Source organism: Rattus norvegicus, chromosome 3 (genome assembly GCF_036323735.1).
Source record: "Rattus norvegicus strain BN/NHsdMcwi chromosome 3, GRCr8, whole genome shotgun sequence".
NCBI lineage: Eukaryota > Metazoa > Chordata > Mammalia > Rodentia > Muridae > Rattus > Rattus norvegicus.
In genome coordinates, this window is record NC_086021.1 from 134490756 (window position 1) to 134515851 (window position 25096).

Genomic DNA, 25096 nt, shown 5'->3' on the forward strand with positions numbered 1-25096 from the left:
GCCTTGGTTTTTTAGCTCTGGGTGTTATATAGTGGAATTTCATGATGCTAATCTACTTCACCTCTCCTGGGGAGGCTGGGAGGCAAGGGGTTCCGTGTGCTATAACAACAGAAGCTGCTATGTTGAGAATACTCCTGTGCTTAAACATCCTTGAGGTTGCAACTTCCGTTCTTCCTGCTGGATCGGGATTAACGCACCAGGCACTTCCTGGTCGCCTGGGTACAAGCAGGACTGAGTCACAATTCCAAGTCTGTACCGCCCTTTGCAGTCTGCGCAGTCCTTTGTCCTTCGCATTAGGGGCTGAGAGCCCTCCTCCTGTAGGCTTTTCTCGAATATCACAGAAAATGTTTTAATAAAAGGAGAGATCAAATGCAATGACTTTGGAGGTAAGTGGTTCACTTCACCGCTATGAATATGAAACCCATGTCACAGGTAGTGATAAAACCTTGTAAACGTCCCCAGTGAGCTGACCCTCCCTGTTCAGCCGGCCCACCCACCTCAGTCTCCCTGGGATGATAAATTTATGCTTCAACTGTCTGCATCATAGCTGAATTATTTCCTTCAAGAAGACAAGGACCAAGGAGAAATGCTCTCTAGTAAGAGACCACACTGTGAAATTGAGGAGAGTGAGGTTTACCCATACTTAAAATAATTTTTAAAAGTCTTTTTAAAGAAAATTATTTATTATTATATATAAGTACACAGGGACACACCAGAAGAGGGCATCAGATCTCATTATAGATGGTTGTGAGCCACCACGTGGTTGCTGGGATTTGAACTTGGGACCTCTGGAAGAACAGACAGTGCTCTTAGCCACTGAGCCATCTCTCCAGCCCAATAATTTTCAATATGATGCAATTTTGAGATCATTGAGACCTTTCTCCATCCAGATATCTGTGAGCCAGAGACTTGGGTTTCCAGAGTCTAAGCAGCCAGTGAAAGTTAACGCAGGGCTGTGGCTCTGAAATCTCTCACAACTGTGATGAATAAAAGCCTAAGGTGAAAACAATCTTTCTTGGGAGAAATCAAAGTAAGAAACTAGGGAAGAGCAGTGGTGGTGGGGCGGTCCCAAGAGAGAAATAAACGTTGAGTTCATTGTTTAGGGGCTTTTTATAGGAGCTAGAGTCGAAACTGGACAAAGACTGAGAACACCAGTTGAGCCTAGTGGCATGTCTTTAACTAAAGCATTTGGGAGACAGAGACAGGTGGATCTCTAAGTTCAAGGCCGGCCTGGTCTACAGTGCAAATCCCAGTACAGCCAGGGCTACAGAGAAACCCTGTCTCAAAAAACAAACAAACAAACAAACAAACAAACAAACAAGCAAACAGACTGAGAATCCTATTACAATTGGTTGATTCTCTGCACACATCAGGAGTAGGGCAATTGAAGGTTTATATACTCTGTGCATGTTCTTCTGGCCCACTCAGATAAGGAGTGGTCTCTCTCAAATGCCCTGTGATCTCGGACTTGCTTTGTTGAGCTTGACACGTTTGCCGACTGTTAACCTGGTCTGGCAGTGCGGCTCCACCAACCTTGCAAATATTGCCGCTCTGACCTAGATGGGTTCTGTGAGTGTTCATCAGCTCTCTCAATTCTCATGTGGTATAGCATAGCATACTGCCACAGTTACTGGAGATGTAACCACAGTCCCTTCTGATTATCCTTTGTTTACAGGATGGTGTCCTCTGGGGGGTTCTTGTTAAAAGCTGTCCTCACTTACACTTCTATTACATTTAGCTGCATTGGAAGCAAGGGTGAAAGCACCTGCCTTGTGTATGTTTTCCTGGCTCCCTGCAGTTGCCAGTCAACTTACAAACATCAACTTGCTTCCCAGAGTCTCTGGTTTTCCTGATAATTCAATTTAGTTGCCTCGTATCTTAGCTCTCCTCAACATTACCACCTTCAGTCGCCATCTCTGTACCCCTCAGCACTGTAGTTTCGGTGAGTAGGCAACCATTTGCTCAGTAAGCACTCTTACTTGCTAAGACATCTCCCCAGCTCTTCCCTCCCTTCTTAAGACAAGGTCTCAGTATGCAGCCCAGGCTGGCCTTGAACTCATGATCCTTCTGCCTCTGCCTCCAGAGTGCTGGTATTACAGGTTTAAAATATTCACATTAGAATTGATGCGTCTTTGACAGTTTGGAGGTAAGCTCTGTGCTTTTCAACTCTTGCATATTCTATTATTATTTTTCTAATGTATAAGTGTTTTGCTGGCATGCATGTATGTGCACCATCTATGTTCTTGGTGTCCTCAAAAGCCAAAACAGGGTGTCCAATATGCTATGACTGGAGTAATAGGTGGCTGTGAACCAACCCTGGATCCTTTGGAAGAGCAACCGGTGCTCTCTTTTAAACACACACACACACACACACACACACACACACACACACACACACGCACATGCACACAGAGTTTGTGTGCCAGCATTTTGTCTGGGTGTGCACCACCTGAGGATCCCCTGGGTCTGGAGTTACAGGTGGGTGTGAGCCACCATGTCGGTGCTGGCTATCAAACCAGATAGATCCTCTAAAACAGCAGTCAGTGCCCTTAACCACTGAGCCATTGCTCCAGCCCAATTGAGATTTCTTTTTTTTTTTTAAAGATTTATTTATTTAATGTATACAAGTACACTGTAGCTGTCTTCATACACACCAGATCTCATTACAGATGGTTGTGAGCCACCATGTGGTTACTGGGAATTGAACTCAGGACCTCTGGAAGAGCAGTCGGAGCTCTTAACCGCTGAGCCATTTCTCCAGCCCCCCAATTGAGATTTCTTACAAGGATACTTTTATAGTTGCATGAATTGTCTTTTTGGACAGCCTGCATGCCAGTCAAAAGCTCTACCAAATCTTTTTCCTAGTTTTACTTTTAAAGGTTAACCATAAAATGCCTTCGATTGTTAAGAGATGATGAGTTCTGGGAGATGGCTTAAGTTGGTGACGTACTTGTCCGACAATTATGAGGATCTGGTGTGATGACAAGTGCATGTAATCTCTGTGTTGAGGAAGCAGATACATTATTAAGATCCCTGGGATAGCAATCTAGTCTACTTGGTGAGCTCACAGACCGTGTTTTAAAAAAACAAGGTAGATGGCTCCTGGGGCCGTGCCTTAGTCTGACCTATGAGTTCTACATACACATTTTCTACACATGTAAATATTAAAAATAAATCAGGGTTGGAGAGATGACTCGGTGGTTGAGAGCACTGGCTATTTTTCTGCAGTACAGAGGTTCTGTTCTCAGCACTCACATGGCTGCTCACACATGTCTATAACAACTCCAGTTTCAGGGGACCCAAAGCCCTCTTCTAGCCAGGCATGCTGTGGGGCCAGGTAGCAGGCCCTGAGGGGGGGTGTGTGCAAACCCCGGAAATCTTGTCCTGAGATCTGCAGTAGGGTCACTCCCCCTACCCTGAGCCTTTCTGTGCCCCACCTTTGCCTCTCCGGAGGTCATGCAGCACATAGCCAGGTTAACTTCCTTTCCCCTTTAAAGTCATGTCCAGCAGCTTATGGAATTTCTCCTTATGCATCCCCAGCACCTAGACCCTGGCCAAGGATGTACACTCACACCTCACAGCCCCTGCTCACCCTACAAAAGGTTTAAATAGCCTTTGCTTCCCTCATCAGACGAGCTGTCTCACTGAAGCCTCGTCTTCTGAGTCTGTTCTTATTGCCTGTGCCTGAGTTTCTTCTGCTCCCAAGCTGCCCTACCTGGCTTCTCCTCCCAGGATCCAACCATTTAGATTGGGGATCACACCACTGCAGGCAAAACACCCACACACTGAAGAAAAATGAAAATGTTTAAAGTTGAACACGGAGGGCTGGAGAAATGGCCCGGCAGTTAAAAGCAATGGCTTCTCTCAGGGAGGATTGGAGTTCAGTTTCTAGCCTGAGCTAAGCAGATCACAGCTGCGTGTAATTTTTAGAGAATCCAACACTCTTCTGACCTTCACCAGCCCAGAACACACATCAAGTACAGTGTGTTCTACACAGTGAGTTCAGCCTGCCTGTCTCCCTAGTGCTGGGATTAAAGGTGCGTGCCACAATGCCCAATTGATATATATGCTCTCGTGTATCTACGATGCTTTAATACATGTACTTGTGTATGTAGTATGTGACATACAAATCCCTAGGGAGAAGCGAGCTACCTGTTGTGGGGTAAAAGACACAAAAGCTATGTTGGTTCTGGTGAGCGCTGCACATTAACAGAGAATCTCTGCCCTCACACCATATCAAAAGCTTACCAAAAAAAGGGTTCACAGACAACCAGAACATTGCTGAGCTTAGAATTCTAATGAAAACCTCACAGTCAATGTGGGGTTTTCCAACACACTGTGTGATAGCTAAGTTGCAGTAAAAGAAAAAAAGAAGTCTCCACACTGCCAATAGCTTTTCTAGTATACTTCTGGCGGGTGGGAGTTCAAGGCAGAGTTTCATCCAGGAACTCTGTAGACCAGGCTGGCCCCAAACTCAGAGACCTACCTGCCTCTGCCTCCCAAGTGCTAGGATTAAAGGTGTGTGCCACCACTGCCCAGCTTCTACCATACCTCTAAGCAATGAACAGCTATAGGAATTTCTTTTTCCCAGGGACAGAATGACCACCTTTATTAGAAATGTCCCTTGCTTGTAGGTCACATTCACATTAAAGTGTAGGCTGCACTGTTTGGCTCTGTATCCCACTCTGTGACAATTTCCAGTTAAAACTGAGTCTGGGTGGACACGAAAGATGTCAAATGGTGGTGGTGCTGGCGGCAGGGGCAGCGGCAGCGGCAGAGGAATTCTTACCTCACTAAACACGTTCCATGTCATTATTAGGTATTGTGTTAAGCTTAAGTCCAAGTGGATCAAGGACCTCCACATCAAACCAGACACACTCAAACTAATAGAAGAAAAACTAGGGAAGCATCTGGAACACATGGGCACTGGAAAAAAATTCCTGAACAAAACACCAATGGCTTATGCTCTAAGATCAAGAATCGACAAATGGGATCTCATAAAACTGCAAAGCTTCTGTAAGGCAAAGGACACTGTGGTTAGGACAAAACGGCAACCAACAGATTGGGAAAAGATCTTTACCAATCCTACAACAGATAGAGGCCTTATATCCAAAATATACAAAGAACTCAAGAAGTTAGACCGCAGGGAGACAAATAACCCTATTAAAAAATGGGGTTCAGAGCTAAACAAAGAATTCACAGCTGAAGAATGCCGAATGGCTGAGAAACACCTAAAGAAATGTTCAACATCTTTAGTCATAAGGGAAATGCAAATCAAAACAACCCTGAGATTCTACCTCACACCAGTGAGAATGGCTAAGATCAAAAACTCAGGTGACAGCAGATGCTGGCGAGGATGTGGAGAAAGAGGAACACTCCTCCATTGTTGGTGGGATTGCAGACTGGTACAACCATTCTGGAAATCAGTCTGGAGGTTCCTCAGAAAATTGGACATTGAACTGCCTGAGGATCCAGCTATACCTCTCTTGGGCATATACCCACAAGATGCCCCAACATATAAAAAAAGACACGTGCTCCACTATGCTCATAGCAGCCTTATTTATAATAGCCAGAATATGGAAAGAACCCAGATGCCCTTCAACAGAGGAATGGATACAGAAAATGTGGTACATCTACACAATGGAATATTACTCAGCTATCAAAAACAATGACTTTATGAAATTCATAGACACATAGTTGGAACTGGAAAATATCATCCTGAGTGAGGTAACCCAATCACAGAAAAACACACATGGTATGCACTCATTAATAAGTGGCTATTAGCCCAAATGCTTGAATTACCCTAGATGCATAGAACACAATAAAAGGTAAAAGTTTTAAAGTTGCCCCCCTAGACACAAAGTTTAGAGCAGAAAAAAAAAAAAAGGTTAAGCCCCAGAATTGTATGTTCCAAGAAGCCTCTCCTAGGGCTATAGAATGGATAATTACATTGGCCAGCTCAACAGCTTTCTCCCAAAAACTAGCTGACCATAAATCTTAGAGAACAATCTTGAGAAGCAGGAAACAAACTAGCGGACCATGAAGTTAAACAATCTGAGAAGTAGAAGACAGCTTCTCCTAAGAAACAATCTTGGGGGACAGAGAGTTCTTCCTTGTGATTTTTCACTGTTATTCTACACACTTTCCAATGACGCCATCCCTGCCCCCTCGGGTTGTGGTTTCTCCCTTTAAATACCTCTTCTCCCAGCGGGGTCGAACTCCACTGCCCCTGCATGGGATACGAGTTTCGACCCCAGTGCACTGGTTGCTATCGATAAACCTCATGTGATTACAAGAAGGACGGTCTTGTGTGAGTTCTTGGGGGGGGGGGGGTCGCGTCATCCCGAGACTTGAGTGAGGGTCTTTCAACATGAAACTCAAGACGGATGATCAAAATGTGAATGCTTCACTCCTTCTTTAAAAGGGGAACAAGAGGGGTTGGGGATTTAGCTCAGTGGTAGAGCGCTTGCCTAGGAAGAGCAAGGCCCTGGGTTCGGTCCCCAGCTCCGAAAAAAAGAACCAAAAAAACCCAAAAACAAACAGACACAGAAGAAACACTCATTCAGAGCCTGCCCCACATGTGGCCCATACATATACAGCCACCCAATTAGACAAGATGGATGAAGCAAAGAAGTGCAGGCTGACAGGAAACGGATGTAGATCACTCCTGAGAGACACAGCCAGAATACAGCAAATACAGAGGCGAATGCCAGCAGCAAACCACTGAACTGAGAATAGGACCCCTGTTGAAGGAATCAGAGAAAGAACTGGAAGAGCTTGAAGGGGCTCGAGACCCCATATGTACAACAATGCCAAGCAACCAGAGCTTCCAGGGACTAAGCCACTACCTAAAGACTATACATGGACTGACCCTGGACTCTGACCCCATAGGTAGCAATGAATATCCTAGTAAGATCATCAGTGTAAGGGGAAGCCCTGGGTCCTGCTAAGACTGAACCCCCAGTGAACGTGATTGTTGGGGGGAGGGCGGCAACGGGGGGAGGATGGGGAGGGGAACACCCATTAAGAAGAGGAGGGGGAGGGATTAGGGGGATGTTTGCCCGGAAACCGGGAAAGGGAATAACATTTGAAATGTAAATAAATACTCAAGTTAATAAAAAAAAAAATTAGGTATTGTGTTAATGGAGTGTTTGCAGTATTTGTGTGCCTGATGCCTTTGATGGTCAGGATACAGCACTTGATTCTTCAATCAAAGGCAATACTTGTTTGAGATAAAAAGTATCATTTACAGGTAATTCTCCAGAATAAACAACAATAACATCAAAAAGGTCTAAGGAAATGAATCTGAGTAAATTCATTTTTGTTGCTGTGATAAAATTTCTGGACAAAATGCAAGTTAGGAAAGGAAGGGTGTATCTGGTGTACTAATGCAGATCCCCACTCAGCATTTCCGGGAAGCTACAGAAGCAGGAAGGGCTCCAGTTAGTCAGCACATCTACGGTGAAGCAAAGGACTGACTACAGCACCCCATCTGGCCGCCCTGCACTCAGGCCGCCCTCCCACTCTTGCACAGTCCAGAGCCCCAAACCAGGACTGCCCAGTCCTCCCCAGGAACCTCCCTCCATATCAGTTAAGAATCCCACCCAGAATGCCCAGAGGCCAACCTGATCTAGATTCGTTCTTCAACTGAAACTCTTTCCAAGTGATTCTAAATTGTCTCAAAGTTAAAAGTAAGTAAAATTTAAGTAAAATTAAAGGTAAGCATCAATGATCACTGCTTGACAGCCAATATTGAACACTGCTTAAAAGAATGGAAAAACCAGCACGTCTGGGTTTGAATCCTAATATAGCTACATACTAAAAGTATCTGTAGTAACCTTGATTTCTTTCACCTATAGAACGGACTAATATTTTACAGGACTATAATATGGCTTAAGTACATAAAGTGCTTAAAAATATGTAGCACTTAAAAAATAATTAACTTTTTATGTGCTCTGATATTTTGCCTGCATGTATGTCTGTGTGAGGGTATTGGATCCCCTGGAACTGAGTTATGAACAGTTATGAGCTGACAAGTAGGTGGGTCCTCTGAAGAGCAACCAGAGTTCTTAACCACTGAGTCATCTCTCCAGCCCTAAGAATTAAGTTCTAAATTATTTTGTAAAAATAATGTAAAATTAAACATGAACCATTTTTTTGATTAGCTGGAGATTAAAAACAAAAGAAGACATGACATAATGGGTAAAGGCGCTTGCCACTTAACCCAATGACCTGAATTCAGTCCCAGGATCCACATGGGAGAAGGAGGGAAGTTGGCCACTGAAAGCTCGGAGTTTAGATGGCCAGAACCGAGATGAGAGCAGTAGCAGTGCAATCCCGAAGCTTCCTGTGGAGAGACGGAAGGAAAAGGCAGAAGAACCCCTAGACACAAGGTCAGCAAGCTTGTGCACACAGTGCTGAGACAAGAGCCCTATCAAAATAAGGTTGAAGCGGCTAGCAAGATGGCTTAGCAGGGAATGCTTGCTGCCAACCCTGATGACTTGATTTTAATCCCTGGAACCTACGCGGTGGAAAGGAGAAAACAGACTCTTGCAAGTAGTGCTCTGACCACATGTATACCACAAGAAGTGTACGACTCCCAGCCAAAATAAATAAGTGTGAGAAAAATGTATTCTTAAGGTGAGAGGACTGACACCTGAAGTTGTTTTTTGACCTCCAAACATAATCCATTGCATGCCACACACACACACACACACACACACACACACACACACACACACACACACGCACGCACGCACACACGCACACACGCACGCACGCACAGCCATACACACACACACACACACACAACCACACACACTGACAAACCATACATCTCAGAATGAATAACTCATTAAACATCTGTAAACAAGAATAAATTTAATTTCTTTTAAAGATTTAATGATATACAAAACATATATGGTATAGTATCTTTAAGTAATACACCTTTTCTCTCCACATCAACTTTAAACACTATTTAACAGCTTATCTCTGCGGCCTTGTCTGTATCTATGAGATACACTATTGAATACAAATAAGCTTTACACTGCTCCCTTCCAAATAAAAATTAAAATTAGTACCTAGGAAATGAAAAGAAAGAGAAAGCATAAAACTTGAGTCAAATGATAAGCTTTTCTTGTTGCTAAATATGCAAAAATATCTGGGCAATTAAGTTATTTTATTGGCATAAAGTTGTATTGTGATCTCCCTATACTATATAAGGATAATCCAACAACTGATTTCTTAAATAAGTACCAGACATAGAATTCACATTGACACATTCCTATAGAATTTTAAATGTGAGAGTTCACATGACACTCTGATTTGATACACTAAGTCTGTAAATCTTTGGGGATGTATGCAGCTGCAGGCTGTTACAACTGCAACCTTCCTCACAGGGAACACCCACTGAACAGTGAGTTAATCCTTATTTATCATGGCTTTCTTTTACTTAACATTGATAAATGTTAAAAAAAAAAACCCTTTTGCACAATTCAGTTTTGTTTAACAAAAACTGGCTGTATCCATAAACAAAGACTCTAAAGTTGATTCTTAAAATGTTTCTTAGAAAATGGTCTTCATGAGGCCCTGGATTTGATCTTCTACACTACAGGAAAAAGAGAGGGAGGGAGGGAAGACAAATGGTTTTTAGTGCAGGCTTTGTAACATGCCTGTGAAGCAAAATTGTAAGGAATAGTTTTCCTGTGACCACAAATATCTAGTTGAGAGCTAACATCATTATCAGAGAGCACAAACTGAGGAAGACTTCAGCCACTTAACCGAAAAGCTGCATAATTTAGATTCTTTAGCTGAATGGCTGTAACTGAGCAGCCAATAAAATCTGAAGACACTTGACTTTGGTTAATGGTACTGCACCAAGTGACAGAGAATCACCACCCTCAACAGCAAAGCTTCAGGTCCTTCACAAGCCGAGAGCACTAACTTTCTGTCACTGTTAACATTTCCCAGCGGTCATCTGTAGCCTTGAGGTGCTTTTCAATGAGAACATTACCTCTGAACTATGTGTGGGGCCAGCAAGCTCATTTTGCACACACCTTCCTATACCATCAATTCCCCCCTGAAAGGAAAAACGTCAGTTACACTTTTGTGAAATGTAGGCAAAGATCAATGGTTCAGTACTATAACATCAGACGAACAGAATTTGTTGCTTCTGATTCTTTGGTAGAATTTCCAGCTTGAAGATTCAGATCTGATGACTCATCCTGAGGAAATATAATTTTATCAGGTGTGTAGTCATTCCTCTTCAGATCTATATTCACAACCCCAGCAGAGAAAAAGGGGAAAAAAAAGTCAGAAACTTACAAATGAATTTAGAACATTTTCTACATTAATTTTCCTCTAAATGTATCAGATCTATTTCCTCAAATTACATACTTAATAGTCATACATCTCCATATAATTATTACATAAGGACCACAAATCTAAATCATGTAAATGTGATAACATAGCAACAAACTATGTAAGGTGTATACAATTTTGTGATCATGGAAGTGTTGTGATACACTAATGAACACAGTATACAAGGCCCTGCTTTTGTAAAGCCTACGGAGTCACAGTCTTGTACCACAAGATGGAAAATCCCCATGCTCATGCACTGTTATGGTTTAAGATTGTGAAAATGGGTGGCTGGAGAGATGGCTCAGCGGTTAAGAGCACTGACTGCTCTTCCAGAGGTCCTGAGTTCAATTCCCAGCAACCACACGGTGGCTCACAACCCTCTGTAATGGGATCTGATGCCCTCTTCTGGTGTGTCTGAAGACAGCTACAGTGTACTCCCATACATAAAATAAATAAGTGAATTAAAAAAAAAAGATTGTGAAAATGGCTATTCCACTTAAAGCAATCTACAGATTCAATGTAATCCCATCAAAATTCCAACACAATTCTTGACAGAAATTGAAAAAGAATCTTAAATTTCACATGGAAAGAAATAATTAGCCAAAACTCTTTTTCTTGTTTTTTTTTTTTTCATGATCATTAAAAAAAAAAATTACCATCCAGATTTCAAGAGATACTACAGAGCTATTGTAAAGGGAACAGTGTTCTAGAGCTGAGGGTTCACACGTGTAAGTGCACGCTCCTATAGCCACCTGAAAGAGGCCAACAAAATACTGAAGGGAAGAGGGCACATTTAACAGATGTGCTTTACAAACTGGGTAGCTACATGTAGAAGAATGAAATTTGATACTTATGTCTCATCCATCACAAAACTCAACTCCAAATGGACCAAGGAACACAACATAAGAGCTGATGTGCTGAATCAGATAAAGGGTACAGTTGGGCTTAAATTCATTAGTACATGAAAGGACTATGAAAGGACTTTCTCAACAGGATCCTAGCCATGTAGACATTTAAGATCAACAATTAGTAAACAGACTTCATGAAACTAAAATGTTTTTGTACAGAAAAAAAAAAAAAAAAAAAAAAAAAACCAAACCAAAACAAAAAAAACACCATCATTTGAGTGAAGAAAGTGGGAATTAACTCTAACAGTTAAACACCTGACAGGGGAGTGAGGATCCTGAATGACAAAAACAAAACAAAACAAAACAAAAACAACAACAACAACAAAAAAACCCAAACCAAACCAAACCAAACAAAAAAAAACTAAACATGAAGAGAACAGACAAACACATTGGGGAAGGAGGGCTAGAAGACTAAGAGCCCCAGAGGTAATGAACACATCCAGGAATATATGGGTAGTACAAATGGCCTTGATGGGTTTAAGAAAAAAGAAAGAGGACACACAGGTGAACTGGGAGGTATGACAGTGAATATGATCAAAAGTCACTGTGTAGGGGGGAGGGGGATGTTTGCCCGGAAACCGGGAAAGGGAATAACACTTGAAATGTATATAAGAAATACTCAAGTTAATAAAAAAAAAAAAGTCACTGTGTAGAACTCTCAAAGAATTAATACACCCCCAGCCCCATTTTGAGAAAGAGAGTTTATGTGGTCTTGAATAACCTAGAATTCCCTATGTAATCCAGGCTGGCCTTAAAATTCAGATATACACAGACTCTGTTTCCTGAATGCTGGGTAAAGGCATGTTTAACTATGCCCACCAAAATGAACATTTTTAAGAAACAAAGAAAAAAAAATTCTCAATTTAATCAAAGTATAAAAATATAGTTAACAGCTTTAAAAAATAAACTGACATTTAAAAAAAAATTTAAGTAGGGGTTGGGGATTTAGCTCAGTGGTAGAGCGCTTGCCTAGCAAGCCCAAGGCCCTGGGTTCGGTCCCCAGTTCCGAAAAAAAGAAAAGAAAAAAAAATTAAGTAAAATTAAAATAATTTTCTCCCTCTAAGCCCTGTTTATTTTTCTAGGTGTGTGTTTTGTTTGCATTTATGTATGCTTGTCATGTGTGTCTAGTGCCCTCAGAGACCAGAAAAGGGAGCCAAATTCTCTGGAACTGGAGTTATGGAAGAAGAGTTCATGTGTACTTATGAATTCCAGATCAATTACCCAAACCTTTTGGTACCTCTGGCCTTATTTATAGTAAGCACCATTTACAGCATATGGATTAAAATCCTTTAAGCTAGCCACGATGGCAAATATATAATAATAATAATAAATATTAAGGAGTGAAAATTTTTACCTGGAAGTTTAAGCTTTCGACAGCAAGAATTACAGTGATGTTTGGCTCTGAAGTTTTTTATTGCATCTTCTCCTAAATTGGCAGGGCCAAAAACCATGTCGCAGGATCTGCAGAATTGGCAAGCAAAGAAGGGAGTTAAAGTTTAAATAAGTGGAAATGTGGAGTTTAAAAGAGCAAACCATGCTACAACAAAACAGTTAAATCTTACTACCTTTTCTCTTCAGCTTTTATCACAGATGGGTCAGTCAAGTTTTCTCCCACACCTATAAATGCACACATAAAAAAGACATGTGTTATGCAGGTAATATAAATGTGTATGTTCACATGATAAAAAGGTTTGGAGAGGGGTTGGGGATTTAGCTCAGCGGTACAGCGCTTGTTTAGTGAGCGCAAGGCCCTGGGTTCGGTCCCCAGCTCCGAAAAAAAGAAAAAAGGAAAAAGAAAAAAAAGGTTTGGAGAGATTTTATAGCCATCATTCTTAATCACAATATTAATAGAAATGTACTAATCTCTCAATTAAGCCAATTTAGGAGCTCACTGACAGAAAAGAGAGCAGCAACAGCTCTGTCTATAGAAATTAAAGCTGGAGTGAAGGTCTACCCATGCAGACATTCATCATGTACCTCCATGCCACACATTTACCCAATACCTCAGACTCAGTGATACAGCAGGCAATGTAGTGCAGTGCCCGCCTAGCATGTAAAAATCACATGTGAGGGGAGACCAGGTGGAGAGAATCTGGAACAAGCCCTTGCGTTAGCTTTTTACCACTAGGTGTGTAGGCTCACACTTTTAATCCCAGCACTCCTGAAGGAGGAGGAGGGGGATTTGTGACTTTGAGTTTGTACATTAGCCTGCTCTACTCAGTGAGTTCCACGTCAGCCAAGGATACAAGGATACACTGTGAATCTGTCTCAAAAACAAAAAACCAGGGCAGGGGAAAGGGTCTGAGCTTTTTCTCTTGGGAAAAGCAGCTGCCAAGCAAGAGGTCCAACTACTAAAATCCTAATATAGGAAACCCCATTTAGTCACGCAGATAGGTGGTAAACTGAGATCAAAGATATTTAATTCCAATTAAACTATCCAATGTCTTCAGCAATTCAAGCCCTCAGAAAGGACAACAGAGATGAGCTTTCCCCATCACAGTCTATCTAAACTCTGGAAGCATGGGTTAAAGGAATGCTCAGACTGTAAGAGCACTTACTGTCTTCCCAGTACCCACATGGAGGCTCACAACTGCCTGGACTCCAGGGGTTATTATAAGAACTGCAGTTCCAGGGGATCTGCTGCCCTCTTCTGACCTCCTCAGGTTTCTGGAAGCCATGCGTTAAGCAGTTGCTGTTTTAAGCTACTAATTTATTTTTGGATAGTTTAGTGAGAGATAACATAAAGCAAAAAACAAAGACACTCATTATGGCTTTGGTAAAAAATAATTTTATACCTATGAAATACTAAAAACTGGGACACCTAAGAATATTGAAATAGATTTCACATGAACATGTATCACCCCAACTATTAAGAAAGCCAGGCTAGGTGTGGTGACACGTCCCTTTAGTCACAGCACTCGGGAAACTCAGACATGAAGGTCAAAAGGATCAGGCCAGCTTGGGATGAATAGTAAAACTGTATCTTAATAAAAGGAAAGACAACCAATCTCATTATTCAAAACCCCAATGACTATACTGTTATGACTGTAAATAACTCATTTTACACTTTCTGTCAGCACAAGACTTTAAATTAGCAGATATCTATCTGTGTATCATGTGTAATACATGATGAATAAATAGGTAAGAACCCACCACATAACTTCACCTCAGTAATTCAATTGGTAATAGATTTACCTTGTAAGTCAAGTACCAGCAACTCCCCTCTGGTGTACTCATAGGTCCAGTGGCTGAAGGCTAGCATGATCTCTTCCAGAGTGTTGGTTGGAATGATTTCATCACCATTATTATTGTTGTATTTCCTAAATTCCCCAGTCATGCATTCTTCTACAGCAAACCACTGCCCTGCTGAATGGCAGTATAGCAGGAAAACTTCCAGGAACCTTACAAAAAAGTCAGGTCCCACCGGGGGTGTTAGTGAGACTCTAACTGATCAGCAGCACATACAATAAAGACAAGAGCAACAATGAGTGGCAATAAATACTTAAATAATATACGTTCCCACCAAATGTAGACATTTACCTTGGAGAATATGGTATGGATTTGGGTTTCATCTGATTAAAGGCAAATGTGAGCTTCTGTGCTGCTCTCTGTTGTTGTATTTCCTACAGAGAAGGGGAGGCCTTGGTCAGTAAGAGTCCATTTGGTTAATTCACACTTCCACTCAGGTCACAGCTACAGTCACAGTTCACTGACACTTACTCTGAGACAGAGATGCAGAACTGTGTCTTCTTTATAAATGCTTGACCATGTGTTTATCACCTCTGGAAGAAACGACTTAATGATATAAAGGTGCCCTGATCTCAGGACATCGTGCTCTGACCAGGTACACAGCACTTTGACTGCTCTTCGTAAACCGCCTCCCATTTCCTCTTTACTTAAAAACTCAATTTTGGCACAGAGGCCTAGCTGAGACCAAGAAGACATGCTGTTATTCAGTATACTGGGAGAACTCTCCTCCAGACGATATACTGTGACAGGCTCACCTGCAACACAAACGAACAGTTTAAGATCAACTTATAACTAGGTTAATATTAAGTTAGAAATAAAAGATAATCCCAAAGTTTGCAATTTTACAAAAGGTGATAAGTGATAGAAATAAAAATACACTTCCTTGGAAGGGGAAGTGGCTAACTGGATAAAAATGCCTGTTGGGCAAACTTGAGGAGACCAGCACACGGGCAACTGTAACCCAGTGCTGTTTGGAGATCTGGGCTTTGCTAGCTGCCAGCCTAGTTCCAGGGACAGCAAGAAACAAAGCGCTGAGTAACAAAGCAGGACGACCAACGTTTTCTGGTGTCTGTGTGCATATACCATTACACCTTATGCATAGATTTATTTGAAATAATAAAAACATTTTACTATCACTGAACTTACATTTAAAGACAAGCATTTTTCAAACTGTAGCCTGTAAAGACAACCTGTGCAGGGAGTACAATCTACATAAGCAGGAGGGATGACGGGGGGGGGGGGCAGGGGGGGGAGGACGCCTCACTGCTCGACTATACTATTCCTCAGCAGCCATCCATCCACGATTTCTGGAGCAGGGTCTTTTTTTTTTTTTTCTTTTTTCTTTTTTTCGGAGCTGGGGACCGAACCCAGGGCCTTGCGCTTGCTAGGCAAGCGCTCTACCACTGAGCTAAATCCCCAGCCCCTGGAGTAGGGTCTTTAATTGGCCTGGAGTCCACTTGGCAGGCCAGAAGAACAGAAATGACAACACAGACTGGTGCATCTGGCTTCCTCACAGCGTTTTGGGAATGAACTCATTTTCTTACTGACTGGCCCATCCTCCTAGCTCTTGAGGTTAAATTCTTTTGGAAGCGAGTAAAATAGTTCCGAGGTAAATGTTCGACTGCTGGTTAGAGCCTCTGTTTTACACACCCATAATGTCAACTTTACAGGTCGTGAAACAGAACAAAGAGTGGTTTCTAATGCTCTCCCACATTTTAGCACACTCTGTTCTTCTCATAAGCTAAGAAGGTGCACAAAGCTGGTATTTCTTTCTGTCCCTTCTAAGTTAAGATTAGGGACCAGTGATCTAGGTTGTGATTTGGGGTTTACCTCGTGGAGGTACAGGAACGAAGGGAATACTCTGCGACAGCCTCATCAGGTTATTTCTTTCCACAGCTGCATTGAAATGAGAGACAAATGATGAAAACCCTAATACTTCAAAGATCAGTAAAGTTTGTTTTTAGTATCACTGACCTGAATAATAGTAATTTGTATCCAAAACAGGTTTAAATGGAGAAGCAAGACCTAAAATTGTAAATAAATCAGACTTTAAAAAGCACCCATGCAGTATAAATTTAAGCTCAGACATTTCTTGGCATAAACTGCACTTTCACACCTGCCACTTGAAAAGAAAAATTGTCCTGTTTCTTGCCCTTTGGGCTTTAGGTGTTCTAACGTGAGAAGCGAGCTGGGATGCAGGATACCCCAGATCGCCTTCTCCTTAGCTAATTTTATGTATTTATTTTGAGGATTTTACTTTTAATCTTAGGGAGAAGAGATGGGAGGACAATAGATATGTGAGGTACTACGTTCTAGAATATAAATGAGAAGGAAATCTGCTCCCTCACACAGAATAAAGCCAACAGTTTTAACCCTAAAACAATATAAAGAGACAGAGTATATATACACAGACACCTCTCCACATACACGTGTGCACGTGCATCCTGAGGACCACAGTGGGGGATAACTAAGGCTGCCTGGTTAATAAGGGTAGAGGTGAGAGAAGTAGCAATCTGCAAGGCAGTGGATTTGTGGGGATCCCTTTACAAGAATATCTGCAGTGCTAAAGTACATGCTACATGTGAGAAACCCCAGGCAGTTTAGTATGAATGACTACATACAATTAGAATAGTTTGTGGAGCTATCTGAAAATCACCCACTGACACAGTCCAGAATATCTAATTCTACGGGTCTGTGGCATCACAGATGACGCTACAGTGACCTGAATATGCAACCAAGATTGCAAATTAACGAGCAAGAGCATAAGCATACCTGAAGGAGGTGAAGCTACAGAAGCAGGCAATATCAAATTGTGAAGAGCCTAATATGTCATGCAAAGAAAGGACACTGCATTTTACTGAATGACAATGGGAAAAATGTAAAGCAGAGGAGTGGCAAGATCAAATCTCTTAGGAGGAATTATTTTGGTGGTAGAAGATAGACTAGTAGTAAATTACAGGAAGGAAGCCAGTATGGAATAACTACTCTGAAAACCTATCTGGCAGGCAGTAAATATCGAATATAAACATATGCATAAGCTATGACCCAGCAATTCCACCCATAGGCATAAAACCATGAAAAGCAAATTTATGTTTACCAAACAACATAAACAAGGATGCTCATTGCAACAGAAAGGATAATGATTACACACTGGAAGCTGCTGAAATGTTCATCAAATAGAATGGATAAATTCAATATATTCCAATAAGGAAATACTATGAAAAACCAGTAATGCACAAACTACACTGATACAGTAACAGAGATGACTCTCATAACAGTTACATCTGCATGACTCCATTTATGCTGAACCACAAACCCACATAAGGTAAGCCACTGTGTTATTTACGATGGAGGCCACAGCAGAGCCTAGCGTGTTAGCATTACTCTGGGTTTGGGTGCTGGTAAATGGGGAGTGGTAACAGAAAAGTGGTCATAAAGTGTATTAAAGATGAGGGAAGTCTTCCAACTTCCCTGGCTTTTTAAAACTTGAAGTCTAACATGTCTTACCTACAAAAATATGGGAAATGCCTTAATAATAACCTTTAATTTTCCTATTAAATCTACCACACGGACTCACCATTTAATGTTCCTCCTTCAGATGGCCTAAAGAAATATAAAAATAATATAAGCTGTGCAACAACCTTAGTTTTGACTATCATTTAGCGTGTGATTTTATAAGGCTATAATAATTATTTAATGAAATGTAGTTAAAGGAATACAGATGTTCAAATCTGTGTGTTTGAACACTTGCCAGTCTCCTGCTCCATATACAGACATTGTAATATATTTACATGTATCCATGCTACCAACAACTTGTACCTTCACTGTATGGCTACATAAATATCATTATTTTGGTGCTAAATTGATGGCAACTAGATCTTAATAATATAATATTTTTATTTCATAGCTTAGTTTTTGTAAAGACTCATTCCAGTACTGTGGCAATGTCAGGAAATTATTTTCTATGATTTCTTTTCAAATACATTGGAAGTATTCCAACAGACTGATTGGAAAAAGATGAGGCTTCATCATCTTGCAACATTCAATTTCTAGTATGTAATTCATTTATATATAACAAGTCTCGGTTCCAAATGGAAGTTCTATGAGCCCTAAGGGCCCCTGTGCAGATGAGGTGGGTGTAATGAAAAAGGGAGTGGGATGTGTCTAGGATGAGCTCCAGATGGAGTCCCCCCAATACAAACTATGAGACTCATTTGAGACATCATGAACTAGATCCAAAAGGACTCTGGAAGTACAGAGCCACCATGGTCTCTTCCCAATTCCCAGAATCCAACTGGCCCCAAAGGTTCTCTTTACTTTCAGTATGGGAAAGATTTTCTTGTAAGGAGCGTTTTGATCTGGCATTATTCCCTTTTTGGATGCTGGTAAGCCACTCTTTTCTCTCTACTTGACTTAATCCCCAGCACCAAAAAAGGAAAAAGAAAATTAACTTGTATTCTGTGTTTATTTCCTAAGGCTTTGGTTATAATGTCTTACAAATGACATTATAAATGGAACACACTAACAGAGCTACCTATTTATGTCAACACCATTGTTTACTTTCCTCTATGTTCATACTTCTTCAGATTCACAAAGGGGAGACACTGAAATACATACTGCTTGAAACTGGGCATTCTTCCCCAGTAGTACTTATCAAGGACAATTACCCACTAATCTGTTTTTGTTTACTCTTCTGGTTCTGGATTTGTCAGATAACTTCAGTACCCAAGCTTTCTAATTTGTGTATTACTGCTCAAATCAAGGTATTATTCACAAGCAGTTTAATGTTGGGTTAGAATGATTGATAAATATATTAATAGTAACCAAGTACAAACTAAAGACATCATACTGGTCTTTCTCCAAAGTTAGTGAAGAGAAAGCTGAAATAAGAAGATAAATTTGTGTAACTATGTAGGAAGATTATCATACAGTTCCTCCACTTTCTTGTCTGTAAAGATGAGTAATGCTAGAACAAATATCTTAAAAGGGGTATTAAAGAAGAAAGAGAAGAACAAAGATGGTATTCATTAAGTCTTCATGTCATTAAGAAAGACTTACATTTCTCTGTTTGTTGGTCTATCTCGTAACCAATCCTTTAGTCAAAAAACAAACAGAAAAACAAATATAGATGAAGCGGTTCTATAGAATCAATATTAACTATTTAACATTTGTTTCTTAATATGAGAGCCTAATATGAAGTCCTTGTTTCATAGTCCCATGAAGGGGAATAAGCAAGTTCAGGAATGTTATTCCCGACAATAGTTGTGTGTCTTTCTGAGCACCTATGTGGGTGTCTTCCTCTATCCCAGGCTTGGCTTTTATATGGGGGCTGGTGATCCAAACCCAGGTTCTGAGGCTTGGTTATAGCAAGCTCTTTACCTAACTGACTCATCTCCCCAGCCTCCAGATTTTCCAGTTCTTCAGATTCGTTTTTTTTTTTTTTCAGATTACATTATTAGTAATAATGTATCAGCATGTCTCTGACTTTACTAATAATTGGTGCTTCTTGCCAAAAGAATACCAAAATATAAGCAGAAAAATTAAAATCACACCACCTAAATGCCAATAAAGCATTAAGACACTGTAGCCATTTCATACACCAATTCACGTGGGTTCTCTTTGGCAAACTTAGTACTCATGTTTCTAGACTTATTTAACTTCTCTAGACTGGGATCCATATTTTCTGAATTTAAATTTTCCTATAGTTCATCAATTTAGAAAATCAACTTGTTTACATTCTTCAAATTCTTGACACTCCTACAGCCAATCAGATGTACTTCCTTGGTCTTTTTTTCTTTTCTGTCAGGATGTACTTTTGTCTGGGTTGCACTCTGGCTTCACTCAGTAATTCTCTTTAGACTGCCTCTGTTCTTGGCAAAATATTACTGTGTGGCCAGGCTGATCTGAAATTTGCTATGTAGCAAGGCTGGCCTTAAACAGGCTCCCTCTTTTCTCTATCCCCAGGGACTAGGATTACAGGCATGTAGTCTACATCCACAGAATATTTGTGGGTTTTTTTTGTTTGTTTGTTTTTGTAAGACAGGGTCTAACACGTTCTAGAACTTGCTTTGTATACTAGGCTGACCTTGAACTCCCAAAGATCCACCAGCCTCTGCTTTGTGAATGCTGGGATTAAAGAGGTCTCACCAAGCTTGGAATTTTTCTCATTTCTCTATATATTTTTCAAATTTATGAAATTTTTGAATAGTATTTTTCCTTATCTAATGCTTTATTTTTAATCACTTTAAGCACAATTTATTATTTATAATCAGTTATCCCAGTTTTAATTACTAAATGTTGAATAAAGTCTCGGAAAAGGAAATAATCTTAATAAGACTTTAATGCAATATTTTACAATTCAAATTCATCAGACTCCTAAAGAGCAGAAAATGTCACTGTGAAATTCTACTAACAATTCCTTTTCCTAATGTTTTAAAAAACAACATGGGGTTTTGCTTTGCATTTTAAGACAAGGTCTCACTATCTAATCCAGGCTGGCCTCAAATTTTGAGATCTTCTGCCTCAACCTATGGATTACTGAGATTATAATTCTGGGACTGTACATATGTACCAAAGATGCAGTGTTTTAGTAAAACAACTGACCACATATAAGTCACTGTTCTATTGACCGTACTGTTTGAATGCTGATTTCTAGACACTTATCTGCCTTCACCTAAGCTTCTGTCTTGGTTGTCCATCTGGGTTTTTAGAAAAGTTTATGGAAATCAAACATTACCACAGGTGTCTTGGAATGAATTAATACAATTAGCTTCAATTCAATAGGTCTTGCCTTTTTCTTCTGTGTAAAATTTCATGTGAGGAGGTGACTTTTCTCTAACTGCCACCATGCACTGTGGTCAGTTTTCTAAGAAAGAGCTTGATCTAATTGCCCACAAACTATTAACTACCACTCTAGGCAGTCATTACTAAGTGTGTGTACTTGTGAACATGCAATTTAATTGAAAGGTACGAACCGGCAACAAAGCTGCTCTGGAATCTACGTCCGGAGAGTCTTCTGTCGACGCTCTTCTACTACAGCTCTCTGTTACAAGAAATTAAACACAGTTGAACAACTAAAGTACTCACTAATAAAGCAAAGTGTTTCTAGGTAGAGTATAACCTTCCTAAGATTTCTTCTCTCTAGAAAGCTAAACTGAAGAGTTGTAAGAGACCTATAAATCCTTCAAGCTGTAAAACTTATTCTAATCATTCAATTTATTGTGAAAATCCAGCAAGAAATAAAACATAATTTAAAAACAAGTCAATAGGATGCCCAGGTTGTCTCCATCTTAAAAATGACCCTTTTACCTCTGTCACTTGAGTAGCCCTGGCCATAGTTAATGACACTGTACAAGATTTGTTTAGGTTTTATTAACTTTAAGCTTGGAGATGTTCCATGAAAGGACATAGGATTATGATTAGGATTAGGATTATTCCTTCTCCTCCTCCTCTTCCTTCACATCATCACGCCATCACCGTCATCTTGCACAGGCCCTACTTTGTATAGCCTGGTTAGCCTGGAACCTGATGGACACTTACCTCCAGCTTACACAGACCCACCTGACTGCTATCTTATTACCATTAACATTTTTAAATTAAGATTCTGTGGTTTGGAACTACATGACTGTAAGCCTCCATGTGGGTTCTGGGAATCAAACCTGGATCCTCTAAGAGTAGCCCTTCATTGCTCAGTCATCTCTCCCTCCCATCTAATCTTTTATTCTGATGATAATAATGACTGTCATATTGTCCATTCCACTCTTGACTTAAGATAATAATACCCTGTTGTCACAGTCTATTTTTTTAATCCAAGTAAAATGTAAAGTATTTTTGGCAACATCAAGAAATTAGAAGTCTCAGGGTTGGGGATTTAACTCAGTGGTAGAGCGCTTGCCTAGCAAGCACAAGGCCCTGGGTTCGGTCCCCAGCTCCAAAAAAAAAAAAAAGAAGTCTCAACTATACTTGTGACACTGCTGCAGTGGCAGGCAAGGGTGAAGGTAACTTGTGTTCTGTGTTCAATCCAGAAACAGTGGGAAACAGTTCACTTTCCACTTAGTTAAAAAAAAAACAAACTACGAGCCGGACACGGTGGGACACGCCTTTGATCTCAGTTTTGAGGAGAAAGAGGCAGGTAAATTGCTGGGAGTTTGAGGCTAGCATGGTCTAGATCTGTGATGTGTCCAGGGCTACATTGAAGACCCTGGCTCACAAACAAGCAAGCAAACTAAGAGATGTGACCTAAAAGTGAAACAAGAGGATTGAGCAATATAAAATTGTGTTACTTTTAGAAATAAAACACACATTATCTAAAATAGCATCTGACAGTCTCACCTTTTCCTTGATAATTACTTCTATGTTTACTGGTCTTATTTCTAGGACTAGAATATAGAATACAAACAGATACTTTTCTGTCTTTTTTTCTCATCTTAGTTCTCAATATACCATGATAAAATATGACTTGTTTTTACGTTTTTACAAATAACTTATTGTAACTCCATTCACACATTACTAAGTAAGATTTATTCATGAACAAATGGTTCAATTTTAACAAATGCCTTTTCTGCAGCTATTAAAATGACATGTTGAGGCTTGAATATGCTGTTATCATGCACTATAGTAAATTACATACTATTTATTACTAAGGTGCTTGGCAAATATAAACTTAAAGCTTCGTATGTTTTTTAACAGAATTCCTGATAAAGTCAAAACACTCACCTTGTTCTGAATGAAGAGAAGTAGGAGTCTTATGACATTCATTATATCCAGCAGCACCCACATGTTTCAAAGTGTTTTCAGGAGTATCATTCTGTATAGATTGTACATGCACATAAATTTTAAAAGCAACTGAATTGAATATACTTTATTCTACTTTATCATTAAAAGGTATCTAGAAGATCTGGTTACTACAGTGTGAAACTCACAAACTACTTGAAACTACTTACTCATCTGAATGAATTCTTTTTATATTAATGTAAATTCTCAAGATGTTTGGGGAAATAGAGAGAAGTGGGGAAAAACTGAAGCCATAACTATTATTAAAGGAGAAGTAGGTGCTAATGTGTCTTACTGTGTACTATTCAGCAGGAACTGTTTGTTAAGCTGTAACTTCTCTTTGAATCTGCTCTGATACAGTATTTCGATCCCTTTGAAAGGTTCTGTATTATTTCGTATTATTCACACATCTAAAAGGCCTGCTGCCTTTCTGGCCTAATAATTACTTTGGTGAATGTGACAGCACATGCCTGCAATCCAAATTCTTGGGAAGTAGAGGCAAGGCAGATAAGGACTCAGAAACTAGCCCAAGCTTAGGCTACATGAGATTCTCAAAATTACCAAAAGATTTAAAAGTGGTGAGGAGCAACTGTGAGCAAAGAACAGTCTCTGATTGGTCCACTAAACTTACATTGACTTCCTCCATCTAAAAGGTTATGTAGGGGTTGGGGATTTAGCTCAGTGGCAGAGCGCTTGCCTAGCAAGCGCAAGGCCCTGGGTTCGGTCCCTAGCTCCGGAAAAAAAAAAAAAAAAAGTTATGTAAATGTAAACTGGGCTTCTGCCTCCTCCACACTCTAATGAGACAATACTGTATATTCAGGCACCTCTGAATGCACCATGACCATGTTTTATATATCATCCTGCTATCTCTCTTTGAAGTGAGAAAATCATACATTTTCAAACTTTAAAGTAAACAGGAAAGAAACACAAAGCCATTGCTACCCAATTTGCTGATATTCATTCACCTATTAAATTACTAATTTACAGCATCTTCTTACCAGATATTATGTTCATCATTTTAGTACAGTGCTTTAATGAGAATACATGTTATTATAAACACAAATGTCATTATAACCATCAATATTAAATTGCATCTAAGCCCGCCTCTTACATGCAAGGCAGTATGTAACATGCCTGGTAGCATGAAACACTTAACCTTGGATCATATGAGGAGGGATGACTCAAGTTTTTCAGTTATTAGATCCTTGACTGTGTATTTAGAAAAAAATCCTGTTTCACTGTTTTACTGTCATTTGATCATTCAGAAAACGTAAGTTCGAGGGACAGAATAGTTAAAGCACTTCGAGGTAGTCAGGATGCAGCTAGCTACATCACTGTTCTTAAGGCGACGAGGACTTATAGGCAATTTATGACAGCAATAGAAATAAAAACTGATTTTCAGGCAAGAAATACTTTTTTTTTTGACAATCATTCCATGTACTCATTAAACATTAGTAAGAATTTAACAGTTCACATATGTACATTTTATATATAGCTTTTTAACTTCTAGATTCCAAGTTCTTTGAGAGCTAGGATCATGTTCTAATGAACTTTGAGTTCCAGAAGAAAAGTTAAGCTCAGTAATTACTCCATAAAAAAGCAAACAGAGAAAAGCATTTTTAAAAAAGACAATGTCAAACAGTTTATTTCAGTTAACAGAAATGTAAGCTACTTGAAACTTTTTCGTATTTCTCCCCTTTCATGTTTCAAATATGTGGGGTAATTATACTGATGACAATCTCAGCTAACCTACTTTTTATTGAAAAAAGTTTTATTTTATTTAGGAGAAATGATCATAAAAGTAAAAT

At 40.0% G+C, this 25096-nt stretch overlaps 1 protein-coding gene across 3 annotated transcripts in view; it reads right to left on the minus strand.

Moving 5' to 3' along the window:
• Positions 1–8861: 8861 nt before the first annotated feature.
• Positions 8862–25096, minus strand: part of Trpm7 (transient receptor potential cation channel, subfamily M, member 7) — an 88497-nt gene continuing 72262 nt past the window's right edge. Inside the window, exons 28-39 of one of the 3 annotated variants that reach the window (NM_053705.2) lie at positions 23232–23322; positions 21491–21558; positions 19575–19609; positions 18094–18119; positions 16491–16541; positions 16347–16412; positions 14988–15271; positions 14808–14890; positions 14463–14668; positions 12833–12884; positions 12622–12728; positions 8862–10270 (exon numbers count right to left, since the gene is read on the minus strand). In NM_053705.2, coding sequence (NP_446157.2) covers positions 10140–10270; positions 12622–12728; positions 12833–12884; positions 14463–14668; positions 14808–14890; positions 14988–15271; positions 16347–16412; positions 16491–16541; positions 18094–18119; positions 19575–19609; positions 21491–21558; positions 23232–23322 — 1200 coding nt within the window. In that variant the 3' untranslated portion in view covers positions 8862–10139. Of the gene's footprint in view, positions 10271–12621; positions 12729–12832; positions 12885–14462; positions 14669–14807; positions 14891–14987; positions 15272–16346; positions 16413–16490; positions 16542–17288; positions 17338–18093; positions 18120–19574; positions 19610–21490; positions 21559–23231; positions 23323–25096 lie in introns of those variants that run through there. The other 2 variants (XM_039105837.2, XR_010064692.1) reach the window with 2 other exon arrangements.